The sequence below is a fragment of the Elephas maximus genome, chromosome 8 (genome assembly GCF_024166365.1).
Source record: "Elephas maximus indicus isolate mEleMax1 chromosome 8, mEleMax1 primary haplotype, whole genome shotgun sequence".
Taxonomy (NCBI): Eukaryota; Metazoa; Chordata; class Mammalia; order Proboscidea; family Elephantidae; genus Elephas; species Elephas maximus.
In genome coordinates this window covers 99,048,948-99,065,079 of record NC_064826.1, presented here as the reverse complement: position 1 = coordinate 99,065,079, position 16,132 = coordinate 99,048,948, and the positions used below count along the sequence as shown (strand labels likewise).

Below are 16,132 nucleotides of genomic sequence, written 5' to 3'. Positions count from 1 at the left end.
ATTAAAATCCAAATAATTGCTCTAAATGATCTCAGTTAAGAAGTCTAATGCTGGGAGCAATTCCTTTAAATGCCTTTTCCTACCTCCACGGCAGTACCTTCTTGTCCTGGTCTCTTGTTTCAAGATCTAGTGTTTCTCATTCATCCCTCTTCCTTAATCATTTCTCATCAATAATTTAAGGCCTATTGTTTATATTTCAGTTTTGAGGGTTCAATAAGTAGAATTAGGGAACTGCCTGGTATGTGTTCATAATATGCTGATTGTCTGAAGGGGGTCTCTGGCAGTTGGAAGTGCAAAACATCACCTAATGGGAAAGTTTCGTTCCTAAAGTTCCTTTGTCATTTGGTTATAAGAAGACATTTGCATCTCAGCTCACAGCTAGAGCCATCAACAGTGGACAGGTCCTTGCCAAAGGCCTAGAATCTGTATGGTGTATAACAGCGCTGTATAAACCAATCACCATTTCTAATCATATTCGAAAAGAGACCAACTCAGGATGTCAGAAAATACCAGTGTATTTCCACTTCTTGGTGATTCTAGCTCCCTGTCCCCCCTGCTTGTGACTGCATTGACAGTGGTAGGCAGATGTTCTTTTAAACACGTGGCAATGGACTTAGCCATAGGGGCTAGAGCTCCAATGGGAGGGAGTCCTTCGGAGGAGCACTGTGGACTGAGTTGGAGCTTCTAGCAAGGACGTAGGGAGAGCGACTTGTACAGTGTTTAAAATTCACCAACAGGACACACTCGCAAGGATGCAAGAGGGAAATAGAGCTCTTTTAGTGACACGAGAGGGCAAGGCGGGCAGCATCCTAATGCTGTTAGAGTGTTTTTCCCGTTGTATTAGTTCTCATTTTATTTTATCCTCCTAACAGCCCTGTGGAGGTAATATTCCCATTTTACAGATAGTTGGGGCTCCAATTAAGGAAATCGCAGGTCACATTTTAGAGACGTTGACAGAGCTAGGATTTGAACCGGGCCAGCCTGATTCAGAATCTCTCTCCCCCACCACACTGCCCTTCAGAACAACAGGAATAGTGCATTTATATGGAAATAGCTTCTTTTTTTATGGTTGTATCTGAAAATCCAGGCCCATGTATTATACTTCTTTGATTTTTCTTCCTCTCTCCCTCCTTTATTTTTTATCTGTGACTTGTTCTTTTGTGGGTACATTACCCCCCATCCCGGGAAACAGACAGGATCTGTTTGCCTCTACAGCAACAAGAGTTTTGACATCTCTGGGCAAGCTTGTTTGCCTCTCAGCTGCATTCCTTCCAACTGTGGCAGTTAGGCGCGAGGGCACAGCTGTAGTCAGCTCACCAGTTGACACCACGGCACATGGTGTTATGGTCGCATTAGTCAAGGGTGTCCAGCTCAAGCTGCTTTGTGATTAGCATTTATCAGGGCCATGCTGGGGTGAAGAATTCTATGCACTTTGTAGGAACAATTTCACAATGGCTTCTAGTACATTTGCCACACATTCTCTTAAAAACATCACGCATCCACATTTGTTTGTATGAAACTAAACTGCTGTTTACGTGATTCAAGGGCTACTGCTAAAGAATTCTGGTTATGATCTAACCTTTCTGGCTTTCGTCACCCTTGAGATCTTTGTCCAAAGTTATATTTTCATCCTGATTTTAATGGAGCTAAGTTAAATATGATGCACATTTTGCTCAGCTAATGATGCTAACCATAGAGAATGAGACCACAAGGGTAATAAATCATTAATAAATTTGGTGGTGATGGTTGGTAGATTATTATCTTGTGGAAAAAAAAAGACACATTGACAGCAAATAATAATAGCAAATGTAAATTCTTCTTGTGTAGATGTCTTTTTATTAGGCTCCTCTTTCTTCCCTTTTTTTTTTTTAATTTAAAATGATGAAATGAAACTAACAGAAAGTATTTCCTTTTTTGTTATTTTTACAGAAAAAACCACTGTCTGCAATAATAAAGGAAGTCTGTGACGGGTAAGTGTTGCTCAGGATTCGTCTAAGACACTTTTGTCCACAAATAGACAGACAAATAAAATAATAGTAAATATTATTAGTAAGTCACTGCTTGACCTGCCCAAGGTTACCAAGAACTACTTCGTAAGACTGACACATCGCTTTCCACCAAAAAAAGTGCAGCTGTGCCTCAAAGAGCAGAAAGTGTGATATGGCCTGTGTGTGCATATTGGGGCTTGGTTCTATTTATTTTGAAAAATTGTGGTCCATTCATCCTGCCCAGCAGGGAGTAGCCTAAAGCTTCCTGAGGTTAAATCCACATTTCGTCTCCTATAAACCGGAGGACCTCGCAGGTCCTAACAGAAGATGGAGGAGTTAAAGACAAGGCAGTGAGTACACATGGTGCCATATGGACCGTCACGCTGATGTGACTTCCCTGCTTCTCTTGGTTGCTTTAACATCCAAAGGAGGCCCACATATGCAAGTTGTGTAAACTTATTTGACTTTTAAAGCAGAGCTGTGAAAAGAGTATCACCTCGAATGCTTAATTGGAGTGTTCCAGTTTGGGGCAAGTATGCTGGTTGGGGGTTGTAGAGTATGGAGACAATTGAAATTTACCAATTATCAAAAATTTCAATTTTACTGATTTCTCCTCTGCTCCACTCCTTCAAAATAGGGAGGAATGTAACAATTTATATTTTGATTTCTCCTACCCCTTGCCTTGAAGATGACAATGCTTAAAGGTGAGCAGTAGGCTTGAAATAATTTTAGTAAGTCCATATGTGAAACGATGAGTCCCAGGGTAATCGAAGATGGGCATTGTCAATTTGTTTTAGGGAAGGCATTGCACCATATATTGGAACTGGCCCAATCCCATTCACAGAGGGTTCAGTTCATCTAACCCTATAAAGTTATGAAAATGAAAATGACCAAGCGATTGCTTCCCTGATGAGTTATGTGTATATTTTTTAGGTGGTCTCTTGCGAACCATGAATATTTTGCACTGCAGTATGCTGAAGGTTCAAACTTTTATATCACGGAAAAGGTAAGTCAACATTATTTAACCTGGGACACTTGTATGTAAGGACTGTAGAATGTGGCTGATGTTCAGGACTCTGTTCAGGACTAGACATGCTGGTCTAAATTTTACATCTCTAACAGCTTAACAGCTATGCACAGGAGCCCTGGAGGTGCAGTGCTTAAGTACTAGGCCGCTCACCAAAAAGTTGATGGTTCGAGCCCACTAGCTACTCCATGGGAGAAAGATGTGTCTGCTTCTGTAAAGATTGCAGCCTTGGAAACCCTACGGGGCAGTTCTACTCTGTTGTGTAGGGTCGCTATAAGCAGAATCAACTCAACAGTTAAGGATTTTGTTTGTTTGTTTACCATCCATGCAAGTAGGGTCTACAAAGCAAAAAAGTGCTGTTTTAGTATTAACAAGGCAACATTTAGCCCATTCAAGAGTGAAGACCAAATATGTTTTCAAGTCCTGTTTTAGCAGCAGTATTTGCCTTCTGGCAGGGAATATACTAATTACCTCTCTTCATTATTGCTTGGTTAAGGCATTTATTTCATACTTAAGGACTTATTCCAGCTCTCCTTTCTCAGATTTTCTTTGTCAGAGTAACCTCTAACCCCTGCTTAAAGTACTTGAAATGATAATAAGAAAACTTTTCAAAGGTGGCATTGTAGGCGCTGAAAAGGTTCTCTGGTCCTCGAGACACTGCTTTCTTCTTGGATGATTTTTATTCTCTTTAGTAGCCTTGGAGGAGAAGGAGGGAGCTGTGAAGACTACGGTGGCCCTGGCAACAAGTAAAAGTAGTCTTAAGTGATCCCGGATTATTGTTGTTATTATTGGCTACTGTCAAGTTGGCCCTGTGCTGTCAAGGTGTCTCCTGGCAACCCGGTGCACAACCAAATGAAATGCTGCCCCATCCTGTTCCGTCCCCATGATCGTTTGGGAATTGGAGCACTGTGATCCATAGGGTTTTCCTTGGCTGATTTCAAAAGTAGATTACCAGGCCTTTCTTGCTAGTCCATCTTAGTATGGAAGCTTCACCGAAACCTGTTCAGCATCATAGCAACACACAAGCCCCCACTGATGACGGGTGGTGACTACAAAGGGGATGCATTGGGCAGAAACCTAACCCGTGTCTCCCACATGGAAGGAGAGAGTTCTACCACCGAACCACCACTGCCCTCGATCCATAGATGGCTACCATTTATTCAATACTTACTGTGTGCCTAGGACTGGGCCAAGTACATTACATCTGTTTGTTGATTTCTTCTTCATGACAAACCTGTGACATAAACAGTATCAGCTTTGGTTAACAGATAAGAAGCTGAACCCATGGAGATCGAATGGCCTGACCAGTATCTCATGGCTGGTAAATGATGGAATCAAGAAGCAAGTCCAGATCTTTGTACTCTTATCACTTAGCCTTTTGGAAATATCTAGAATAGTTTAGCATTCAGCTCAATTTTATGGAGCACTTACTGAAACGCATAGGAGTCAGAATTGTCCTTAGGGGACTCATAACCTCTGGGGCTGGGGGAAGGGAAGGAACAGCCTTGTGAACAGTCGTCATCATGAGAGGGTGTTCCCTGCCATCACAGAAGTGAGCAAAAAGTGCTCGGGGAGGAAGGAGAAGCAGGTGACCTGGGGCTTCAGTGTCTAGCAGATCTTGTTTGTCCCAGTCAATAGCCCATAGAGTGACCATAAGTTTATCCATAAATCAAGTGATGGTGGTGGAGCATGGAGGCAGAAACAGGGGCCCTATTTCTACTTGGGAAGTCCCTGGGTGGTGTAAATGATTAAGCATTGAGCTGCTAACCCAAAAGTTGAAGGTTTGAATCCACCCAGAGGTGCCTTGGAGGAAAGGCCTGGTGATCTACTTCCAAGAAATCAGCCATGAAAACCCTGTGGAGCACAGTTCTACACCAGGAGTAGGAACCGACTGTATGGCAACTGGTTTACATTTGGTTTATCCCTATCTGTGACTCATTTGCTCTACTCTGAGAAGTATGTGAGCATGTTTAGTCCACCCTGGAGCGAAGCTATCCAGAGGCCTGGAAATGGTTCTTAGAAATTGTTTTGTTCTTTCCCAGGTAGACACTGGGAATTTTCTACCTGGTCATGTTTCCCTCTTCACATTGATTGCCAGAAAGTTTAGAGTTAAACAGTGGACTAGATTTTCTGGCCTGCATTGGGTTTATTAATTTCACGTGCTCCACTGAGTCATTCCACAGTTACCTAACTTTATTTTCCCTTTGCTTCATTTTCTTAATAAAACAAACAAACAAAAAACCTACCCATTGCTACTGAGTCAATTCTGACTCATAGCGACCCTATAGGACAGAGTAGAGCTGCCCCATAGGGTTTCCAGGAAGCAGCTGGTAGATTCAAACTGCCGACCTTTTGGTTAGCACCCGAGCTCTTAACCACTGTGCCACCAGGGCTCCGTTTTCGTAATAGTTCTCACTTACTTTATATTGCATTTATGTAATTTGCATTTTATTCTTTGTGAGATAAAGAAGATAGAAGTAAATACAAACAAAAGGTTAGCAGGTAAAATGTATCACTGTTGATATCCTTAAGCACGAGACTGTCTCATTTCAACCTGGTTCACCTTTTAAAGGTAACTAAACATTGTGACTTTTGGAGTATTATTGGAAATGATTGGACAGTCTTTTACTATTTGGAGTTCAAATGATTAATGTGCTTAGTTGGTGGTTTGAGTCCACCAGAGGTGCCTTGAAAGAAAATCCTGGTGATTTACTTCTGAAAAATCAGCCATTTAAAACCCTATGGAGTATGGTTCTACTCTGACACACATGAGGTCACCATGAGTTATAATCAGCTCAATGGCAAGCAGTATGAGAAGTGTAAATATTTTATTTTTAAATGATAAAATTATAGGGCAATAGATGTTATAGCAGGGCTTCTCAAACTGTAGGTTATCACCAGTTAGTGGGTAGTGAAATCAATTGAGTTGCTTGCAAGAGTATTAAAACATGGACTGTTATAGAGAATATGTCAGTGTATCAGCTGTGTTCATGAAATATTTGTTTCACATACACAAATATATAATATATGTATATTATACTGGGTTTTTATCCTGGATTGAAAGCCACCGTGTTATAAATGGGGCCCTGGTGGTGTTATTGGAATAAGGGTCTTGCCTCTCACTGGTCAAGAATGAGCAGGTAAGGCACGTAGTTTTCCACAGGAACAAAGCTTTATTGCAGAGGCTTGCAAGCAGAGACGAGGAGGGCCTAGATCAACACTTACCCTCATCTCACAGAACAAAAGACAGGCCTGAGTTTTTAAAAGTTCTTGGGTGGGAAAAGATTCATGTTTATTAATAGACACAGGCGGGGATATGTTAACTAAAGCGCATGCACAGCAGCTTTCCAAGATGGCTCCTGTCCTGGAGGCCTCTGGGATTCGTAGCAGGACTTATTATGGGATGTCACGCCTGCCCAGTCTCTCCCTTCCCAGGTTCCATTCCCCGTCTGGGGCTGTAGTCCCTCACTGCCCCTGGTGGAAGGTCACACAGCGGACACAAGTGGATGTTCTGCACGTGTCCCTGGGCCTGGTTTTCTCTAGCTGCTTCTGAAAGGCAACTTTAAAGAAGTTTGCGGGCTATTTTTAGATACCTTGTCCCATTGTTCTGGGGAATGGCTTTGTTTGTGTGCCCTGGCCTATTTCTGTTACTTTGTTTGCAGATTTGGGGGCCCCTCTCTTCTCTGTCACATTACAGGGATTGCAACTAGGGTCACTTAACAATATGTGTATAAATTTTTGTATGAGAAATTACCTTGAGCTGTAAACTTTCACCTAAAACACAATAAAAAAAAAAAAGAAAGAACCTTCCAGGGAATTCTGATATGGCACACCCAGAGACCACCTGGAGAAACCCTGCCTTGGGCCTCCTTTCTAATGAGGTGGGACCAGTGTGTACAGGGCATACTGCACCATAAGCAGCTGTATACTGAGCCTAACCCAGGAGTGAGTGCATAGTTGTTTTGTGTGTGTGGAGAGTGGGTAATTTAAATATTTTTAAATGTTTATGTTTATGCTTTTTATTGTTAAAATTAATATATACTCAGAAAACTCAAACTACTCAAAACAATGGGATAAGTATTGGGCATTTTAGGAGTCATTTTATGGGAAATTTTTAATGTCGAGTTTAAAAGGGACTGGCCGTAGAAGTCTGCAGTTGGGTTTCTCCATCCTCAGTGGGTAGTAGTAGCCTGGCTGATGCTTTCATTAAGAGTTTAGGGAATGAGAAGACTAAGCTTCCCAGCCATAGCCCTTTGTTTGTAAAGAAAATGTGCTGCTGTTTTTCCAGCAGCTGTTGCTGGGCGCAGCTGCATGTGGTACTCACGGAGCAGGATAAAGATCTTGAAGCTGGGCTTGGAGCCTAGCTCTGCAGGATTCAAACCCAGGGCTGCTTCAGTCTGCTGCTTATGCCCATCTAGTTCCTTGCAGATATTCCTAAAAATAGAGACCCACGTCTCCAATACTTTTCTGGTTTTAAAATAACTTCTTTGCTCTCATCTTGGTTACTTAGAACCCAGTAAGTTGTTTGGTAATATTTGCATTACCATGGTAACCAGTGACTAATTTCTGAAACCTGTGCATGGTCTTAGTTACTTGTGTTCAGTTGTATGTGAGGTGGGATCCCTTCCTCTGCCCTAGATCAAAATCACCTGTTATTTCAAAGAAGAAAGACCTGTCACGGGCCTAACAAGCTAACTGATCCCACAACGGTGGATGTTTGTGATTCTCTTCTAAGATCCACAGGAAGGCACCTCCCTTACTTTCTAGTATTATTCACGCCCATGACCGAAATTGTCTTCATGTGTTTGTGGACGCTTAAAATGTAAGTTTTCAGTGCAATGGAAAAAAAGAAAAACAACAAAAAAACTCTGTTAAGCGGAGTTCAGCAGTATAGCTTACAAATGCTTTACAGAAGGTTTAGATTCAGCTTCTTCTTAAGTTCAAAGTCTGCCCCAGAAACTTTTATGTTTCAGGGTGATGGAGAGAGAGAGAAGTAAATTGTGTTTTTAAATATTCCAGTGGAATTTGTCGTTTGAAAAAGAATTATGTATATTTTGAGTGCTAAGCATTTTAGCTCATGACCCTCATCACAGCCTAATGATGCAGGTATTATTATTATCTCCATTTTACAGATGAGTAAAGACTGAGAGAGGTTAAACAACTCCTTTGGGTTATGCAGATGGCAAGTGGCCAAGCCAAGCATGGACCCAGGTGGGTCTGATTCCAAAGCTTTGCTCTACCACCTTGGAGAAATCTTCTCTTCCTATTGTCTTGGCCCCAATTAGTTTATGCTGCCCTTTCTTTACTGACATCAGGTCAGTGATCTTGATGTTAATTGCTTCAAGAAAAAAATACAGGAAGTTACAGCATGTGAGCGTTGGTTAACAGTTTCAGTCTGTGGCTTCCCTATTCCTTAAGAGGGTAATGTGGGGAAAGCTGTAGATAATCTTCCACTTACTAGAGATTAACAAAAGACATTTTTATTTGCTTCTGGTGTGGACTGTACGATTGTTTTTCGTGTTTTTGCTCTAACAATTGTTCATACCAATCTTTTTAGGCAAACGGGGGAAGTGCCTTGTCACCCTTAACTCTAAAAAAAAAACATGCAGAAAAGTAGGAGACTTGAAAGCATGGGGCATGGCAGAGGAAGCCATTTTGAGGCTGTGTAGTTTGGAATAATCCAGGTTTTATCTTGATTGCATAGCCCTGGTGGCACAGTAGTTAAGAGCTATGGCTGCTAACCAAAAGCCCGGCGGCTTGAATCCACCATCCGTTCTTTGGTAATCCTATGGGGCAGTTCTACTGTGTCCTGTAGTGTTGCTATGAGTCCGAATCGACTTGACTGCAGTGTGTTTTTGGTTTATCGTGGCTGCAGATGTCACTTAGTTCCTCTCCGCTAAGGCCTACTCCAGAGTGTGTGAAGTAGAGGACATATCGACAGTATCTAATTTTGATACATATTTATTTTGTCATAGAAGAGTTGAGTTATGCTTCATCCAGGCCCTTTCTACAGAGTTGCCCCCAGGGACATTTGGGAAAGAGGTGGGGTTGTTTGAGAGGCACTTTTTTTTTTTGTCAATTAAAATAATTTGCATGCCTTACGTGGGCCAAGGCATTCTGGCTTAGGTGGCAACCTCTTCGGCCATCGTTCTTTCTTGTTAGCATGGTAAAATATATATAACAAAACATTTTCCAATTCAAAAATTTTTACATGTACAATCCAGTGACATTGATTACATCCATCATGTTGCGTAGCCATCACCACTATTCTTTTCCAAATTATTCCTCCACCATTAACAGAAACTCAGAGGGGTATCCCTTTTCATGCCACCCCTACTTCCTAGGTGCCCTGGGCTCTCAGAAAGCCCCTGAACTTACCAGAACCCCAGAGCAGACAGCACCTTTCTTAGGCTTATGTGTTGACACCTATGTCAGGGGGTTGCTTAATTGTTGTACAGAGTTCAGTTAAGCTGTCATACTTTGAGCACTGAGCTCCGCCAAGAGTTTAATGAAATGACTGCCTTCCATTCTCTACATTCGTGGAAGCTAGATCTAGTGGGGGGAGAAAGCCTTGAAGAGGTCATTGGTTCTGAGAAAGCAGAAGAAGGAACCAAGAAATTCTAGAAGAAAGGGATCAAAAGCGTTCTGGAGCAAGGTGTGCCTGAATTGAATTTTGGGAGAATGATGGGAAATGGGAGCCCTGGTGGCACAGTGGTTAAGAGTTTGGCTGCTAGCCAAAAGGTCGGCAGTTTGAATCCACCGGCTGCTCCTTGGAAATGTGGAGTGCCTGGGTGATGCAAACCACTAACACAGGTTAACTAAAACATTGGAGGTTTTAGTCTACCCAGAGGCACCACAGTAAAAAGGCCTGGCAGTCCATTGAAAAAGTCATCCGTTGAAAACCTGTGGCCCACAGTTCTACTTTAGTACATATGAGGTTGCGGTGAGTCAGAATCCCCTTGACAGCAACTGTTCCCCCCCCCCCCCCGCAATGGGAAATGGATTCTTCCAAAGATGGAGCTCTTCTTGGGAGTTTTAGGCACACTGGACAGCCAGTTGACAAGTTATTGGAGGGTGGTAACACTTGTTCCGAACATGAGTTCGGTGCTTGCTGCAAAGCACTTCATATGAGTTATTTTATTCTTCACAGTAACCTCATGAACCAGGTCTTATGAAGATAGATCCTGTTTTACAGAGGGCACAACTGAGGCTTGCGGATGTAAGAAACAGAACTGGGATTGGACCCCGGAACTCTGACTCTAGAGCCTTTGCCCTGTGCCCTGGGGCTGTGCTGTGCCACAGGTGGGAATTTCAGCAATTCTTATCCCACCATCGCACAAATGAGGAGGTATACGAGTTCTTGATACTGGGGAGGGAAAGTGAGATTTCCATCCTATCCTTTTAGCTCCCTAGTTTCCTCTGCTGACAGTCACCATTCTACTACATGTCCATCCTCAGAAAAGCATCCACTTCATCTACACCCTCAACCCAATACCCCAGCTTGATCAGCATTGCTGAACCAAGTAATCAGTCTTTGACATTGACCAGTAAAGCTGTTTTTCCCTTTGGAACAAGGCAGGTAGGCCCAAGGGAGCTGGTTCCATCTCAGTATGTGAAGGTCAGCTTTACACAGTGACTGTTCTGGATTTGTCTAAGCTGCGTTGGCAGACACCAGCAAGCATGTCCCTGCTGGTCCCTAAACAGAATGGGGACAGGCCGTCATGTGGCTGGTTCAAGAAAATTAATGACACCAGTTCAGATTTATACATATAGCATGGGTATTTTTCATTTCAAATATGCTTTTTTAATGCGACAGACATAGGCTGGCTAACAAAAGAGATCAGAAGCGCTTATACTGGCTACACCAACTACTGTCTTAGGATGATATTCTTAAAAACAAGACTGACTCAGGTCAACTGGATTCACCCTTTAAATACAGTTAAAATGTTATTTATTCATTTTTTGTGGTATTATTGGAAAAGATTGGGGGTTTTCTATTTTAAGTATAATGTGAAAAAGTATGAAATTATTATTAAGTGAGAAAATTAGAGGATGATAGAGGTAATAGTTTTTCAAATTGTAGGTCATCAGCAATTAGTAGGTGGTAAATCAACTTAGTAAATCAACTTAGTAGGTTAAAAGGGCATTAAAAAATGGACTATAATAGAATAAAAAAATCAGAATATGTCCCATGTGTTGTTTTGTGGAATCTTTGTTTCATATACCCACCTGTATATACATCTGTAGTCTGTGCTTTTATCATGGGCCGTGGTCAAAATGTTTGAAGGTCACTAAAAATCATTGCGAGAGGTATTAACTAGGGAGAATGAATACAAGTACAGTATGGTAAATAGTTTAAGTTAGCCTCAAATTTGGAGTGTGCCCAACCCTGAAACACACACACCCATAATCCATCAAACAAAATACAAAGCGTGTCTCATCCTGGGGAGTTGCTCTGCTCCTGACTGATGGAAGGGGCATCTGTATGGCCTGAGTCTGTGTGTTCCTTCTCTGTTACTGTCAAAGCTAGTGGGACGAAAAGCTGACCTAGTTGGGCCCCTCACATGTTCTTTCCTGGGAACCTGAATTTGGGAGATGAGCTGGGTGTGGTGTATGCTTGAACCAGAAGGTCATATAGACTCAAAGCTTATAGGGCTGTCATTGCAGATAAGTTACTGTGCAAGCTGAATAACTGGGCTAGGTAGTCTGCAGAAGGGATTGGGGCTCAGAGATAAGCAGGGGTGAAGGCCCGTGAGGGTACAGAAGAGGTGGAGAGAGAGAAACTCCTGACTTCTCACCTCTGGTTTCTGTGTTTCCTGTCTTGGCACACCTGTGAGACAGCTGCTAGCTGTTTTATTCCAGTCCTTTAACTTAAACCAGCTTATGCTGATTTTAGTTGCTCTCTATCAAAGAGCCTTCACAAGGAGAGGCATTTGACCTTGAGCAAACCTGAATCCAGAATGTTGAAATTTTTTAACCCAGTCAAATACCCTATAAAATATTCGCTTTTCTGTTGCCTGTGGTAAAAGATTTCTGGATTTGTTCAACAGAAGTCACTGTTGCTGCTTCAGTAGGCTATACCTCAGTCAGGTGTGACAGTACCTGTCCCCACCTGTAGACCTGGACAGCAACTCCAGGATTGGCTCACAACAGGCAGGAATGGAATAATGTCCCTGCTTTTTGCCTTTCCGTTAGCTCTCCTGGGCTTCCTGGCTTCTAGCCTGTCCTGTAGCCCCTTTGCCTGCTCTGTTCCCATTTTGACACCCAGCTGCCTGCCCATCTCATCGATGGAAGACTCCAGAGTTCATGTGTGTCTTGCTGCTGTTTTTTTTTTTTTCTGACTGTGACCGAAATCTGACTTTTGTTACCAATAGCCCTTGACTTACTGGCTGTTTGTATATCTGTCACCAGCGCTTGGCAGGCATTGGACTCTCCTAGACTGGCTGCTTGTCCCCAAATCTACCAGCTCATAACTCAGGGCTGTCAAAAGGAAACAGTCATGCTAGGAGGAAAGAGGACACTCATTTATTCATGCATGCATTCAGTTAAAGAAACTTCTATTACTTCCCAGTATGTGCCAGGTCCTGTGCTAAGCTCTGGGGATAGTTCCAACTTCATGATGCTCAAAGTCCAGAAGGGAAGAAAGACATTAAATATTTACTCCAAATTAACCAGTTACGATTATAACAAGTGCCAGAAAAGGCAAATGTGAGTGTCCCAACCTAATTAACCTGGAAGCAGGTGACATTTAGGCAGAGACCTAAGGAAAAAAAAAGGGGTGGGGGGAATGGGAGTTCTTTAAAATGGGTCATATTGGCCGATGAGAGGGAGTTTAGGGGTAAGAGGTAGTAGAGGTAAAATGGACCAGATGTGGTGGGAGAGTTTTGCTAACTCTTAAAGCCTTGCTAGGCCGTGTTAAGGATTTTGAACTTTATCCTTAGAGCATTGGGAAGCATGAGATGGTTTTAAACTGGAACTGAGCACAAATTGTTAGACTATAGATTCCCAGGTGATTAGTTTGAATACACCATCTCAGGAAAATAGGTGATTTGTGGTAGAGTCCATGTGAACAATTAACTGTGGAGAGGAAATAAGTGTTGTGAAGTACACACGGATGGACAGCAAATGCTGGGAAGCACTTTTGATTCCAAGGAGCAAATGTGACCAGGTAATAGACTTCTTTAAATGTCTGCCTTCAAAAACTTACCTCCTATTAGCCTCCTTGACAACTTGACTGAGGATAGTGATCATACATTGCAGTTGAATAAAATGGCTCATTTCATTTATTTCCAAGGTGAAGCCTTCTTGATAAATTTGTCATTTTGTACAGCCTGGTAAAATGTTAATATTTTATTACCTGGCTAATTTATATTCAATTTTAACTTACTCTTTGGACACACCTAATTTAGATTCCAACCAACAAAACCAAACCCATTGCTGTCAAGTTAATTCCGATTTGTAGCAACCCTATAGGGCAGAGTAGAACTGCCCCATAGAGTTTCCAAGGAGCGCCCGGTGGATTCCAACTGCCACCCTTTTGGTTAGCAGCTGTAGCACTTAACCACTATGGCACTAGGGTTTCTGTTTAGCTTCCAGATACCCCTAATTTAGAATTTAAAAAAGTTATAACTTTTATTTATGGAAAATGAGTAGAAAAGTATATCCTATAGAATGGGGCATAGGAGCGCAAAGAGAAGAACTTGATTTTCCTAGAGTCAGCAGTTCAAAACATGTGCCAGAGTTAGAAAGATAATTAAGACACAGTCCCTGTTCCCGTGGAATTTTGAGTCTAGTGATAGACTAGATTAATACAGACTGATAGGGGTCCTGTTTGAAAAGACTATCTGAAATATGATTTTTTAGTTGCTTAGGTTTATAGTTTGACCATGTATCTTTGGACCCATGACTAGTTGATTCTGTGCACCTTAAAAAAAAAAAAATTAAGCAGGGTATGTACTGTTTTGCTTCATTAAAAAAATGAAGATATAATTCACATACCATAAAATTTACCCATTTAAAGTGTGCAATTGAAGGTTCTTAGTTATTCAGTGCTTTATTTTTTAGACAGTAAAGCTGTGTCATTTTTTTCCCCTAGGGTATGTTTGTTTTCTAAAGCAACAATTCTAAGATTTCTGCCTCAGGTCTAGCTAGAAATTCTGATTCAGTAGGTCAAGGCTGGGGGTCCAGACATCTTTAACAAGTACAGGACTATGGAGACCCTGGGTGGTACAAATGGTCAAGCACTTGGCTGCTAATTGAAAGGTTGGTGGTTTGAACCCACTGTTAAAAATAATCAAAACCCACTGAAATTTGAAAGTTTATTCTGAGCAGTAGTGATATAGGGAGACCATTTTGATTCCAGAAAAAGCAAATGGCTCTAAGAAGGTAAGTACAATGGTGCTTATAAAGAGCAGAAAAAAAAAAAAAAATCCCAAACCCACTGCCATCGAGTTGATTCTGACTCATAGTGACCTTATAGGATAGAGTAGAACCGCCCCATAGGGTTTCCAGGGAGCAGCTGGTGGATTCGAACTGCCAACCTTTTGGTTAGCAAAACCAAAAAAGCCAAACCCATTGCCGTCAAGTTGATTCTGACTCATAGTGACCCTATAGGACAGAGTAGAACTGCCCCATAGAGTTTCCAAGGAGCGCCGGTGGATTCAAGCTGCTGACCTTTTGGTTAGCAGTCGTAGCACTTAACCGCTACGCCACTAGGGTTTCCTTGGTTAGCAAAAAAAAACTAAAAAAAAGTTTTTTAGGGTTTCCTTGGTTAGCAAAGGAGGCAGAAATACAGAAGATCAACTATTGGCTAATCTTAATGTGATTGAATGAACCCTGCTACCCTGCTTCCCCCCTTCCACCTGCAGCCATGAGACTTTTTGAGATTTAAATTAGGAGATAATGGTTTTGGTGATTATTCTTTTCTAGCAGGATAAGACAAATTTATATTGCTATAGAGCAGTTTCTGGCAAGCATTTACAGTTTTGTTGCTGGATGGAAACCCCAGATTCTGCTCGGTGTGACTTGTTACAGCCAATAAACAAGAGGCTGAGATGGGAGAAGAAAGAGGCCTTTATTTTGTTGTGCAAGGAAAGGAGCAATTGGAGCTGCTGCCTCCAAGGCTGCTCATAGGCAGCTTGGGGAGGTGGGTTTTTACAGAGAGCAGACGAGGAAATGCAAATTCATCATGAATATTTAGAATTGTCCTTCACACAGGAGCTCAGGGCTTGGGGGATGAATATGCGTTTAGACAAGAGTTCAATTCTCCAGATGGAGAAAGAGGTCTATTTTCCTTCATCAGCATGTTAAGTCTGTACTAAAGGTGGGTTGAGGCCATCTATGGCCCACTCTGTGGTTATCTTGTCAAGGACAATTGCTGAAGAATGTGCAGCCTGTTCTGCTCAGTGTAGGAGGATAAGCCAGAGCAGGCGTCTCTTAGAAGGGCTGGGCTCTGAGGCTGTCTGCCTCAGTTTGAGTCAGGCTTTTTATTGTTAATATTTGGTTTCATGGATAAGAAAAACTTTAAAATCAAAGTAGGATGTCTGTTATTAATTTTTCTCTTCAATACCACCCAGAGGTGCCTTGGAAGAAAGGCCTGGTGATCTACTTCAGAAAGAGCTTAGCCATGGGAAACCCTATGGAGCATAGTTCTACTCTGAAATACAGAGTGTTGCCATGAGTCTGAATCAACTGGACAGCAACTGGTACTGGTACCATACCTTGGAACATCACCCAGTGTAGCTGTCAGCTACCTCTGCTTCTTTCCCATTATTCCTGCATATGCTGAAAAACCATATTGTGGATTCTTATTGGCTGGTAGGCAGACTCCTTGTGAGCTCCCTGAAGAGGGAAGGGGGCGCCATTTTGACTGGTTTCTCCTGTAGCCCAGAGAGAATGAGGTCCAACTCCCGTACTTAACATGGTAGTCAAAGTGTGTCACGGTTTAGCTCCATCAACATTTTCAGTTTTATTCTTATGCTCTTGTTCTTCAACTTTTACCCAACTGCCTTATATAATGTTCTTCAAATACACCATGCGCTTTCTCCCTCCTTATAGCTTTACTAAGCTGGAATTCTGTCCTGCTTCCCCGCTTCCTCTCCCTCCTATTATGTTTCAG

General features: G+C 42.1%; 1 protein-coding gene across 6 annotated transcripts in view; it reads left to right on the top strand.

The window, feature by feature from the left end:
* Positions 1–16,132, top strand: part of ELMO1 (engulfment and cell motility 1) — a 635,207-nt gene that overhangs the window by 158,520 nt on the left and 460,555 nt on the right. For 4 of the 6 annotated variants that reach the window (XM_049894506.1, XM_049894502.1, XM_049894503.1 and 1 more), the window contains 2 exons: positions 1,930–1,970; positions 2,922–2,994. In XM_049894506.1, the coding sequence (XP_049750463.1) occupies positions 1,930–1,970; positions 2,922–2,994 (114 nt within the window). Of the gene's footprint in view, positions 1–1,929; positions 1,971–2,921; positions 2,995–8,147; positions 8,227–8,256; positions 10,318–16,132 lie in introns of those variants that run through there. The other 2 variants (XM_049894507.1, XM_049894508.1) reach the window with 2 other exon arrangements.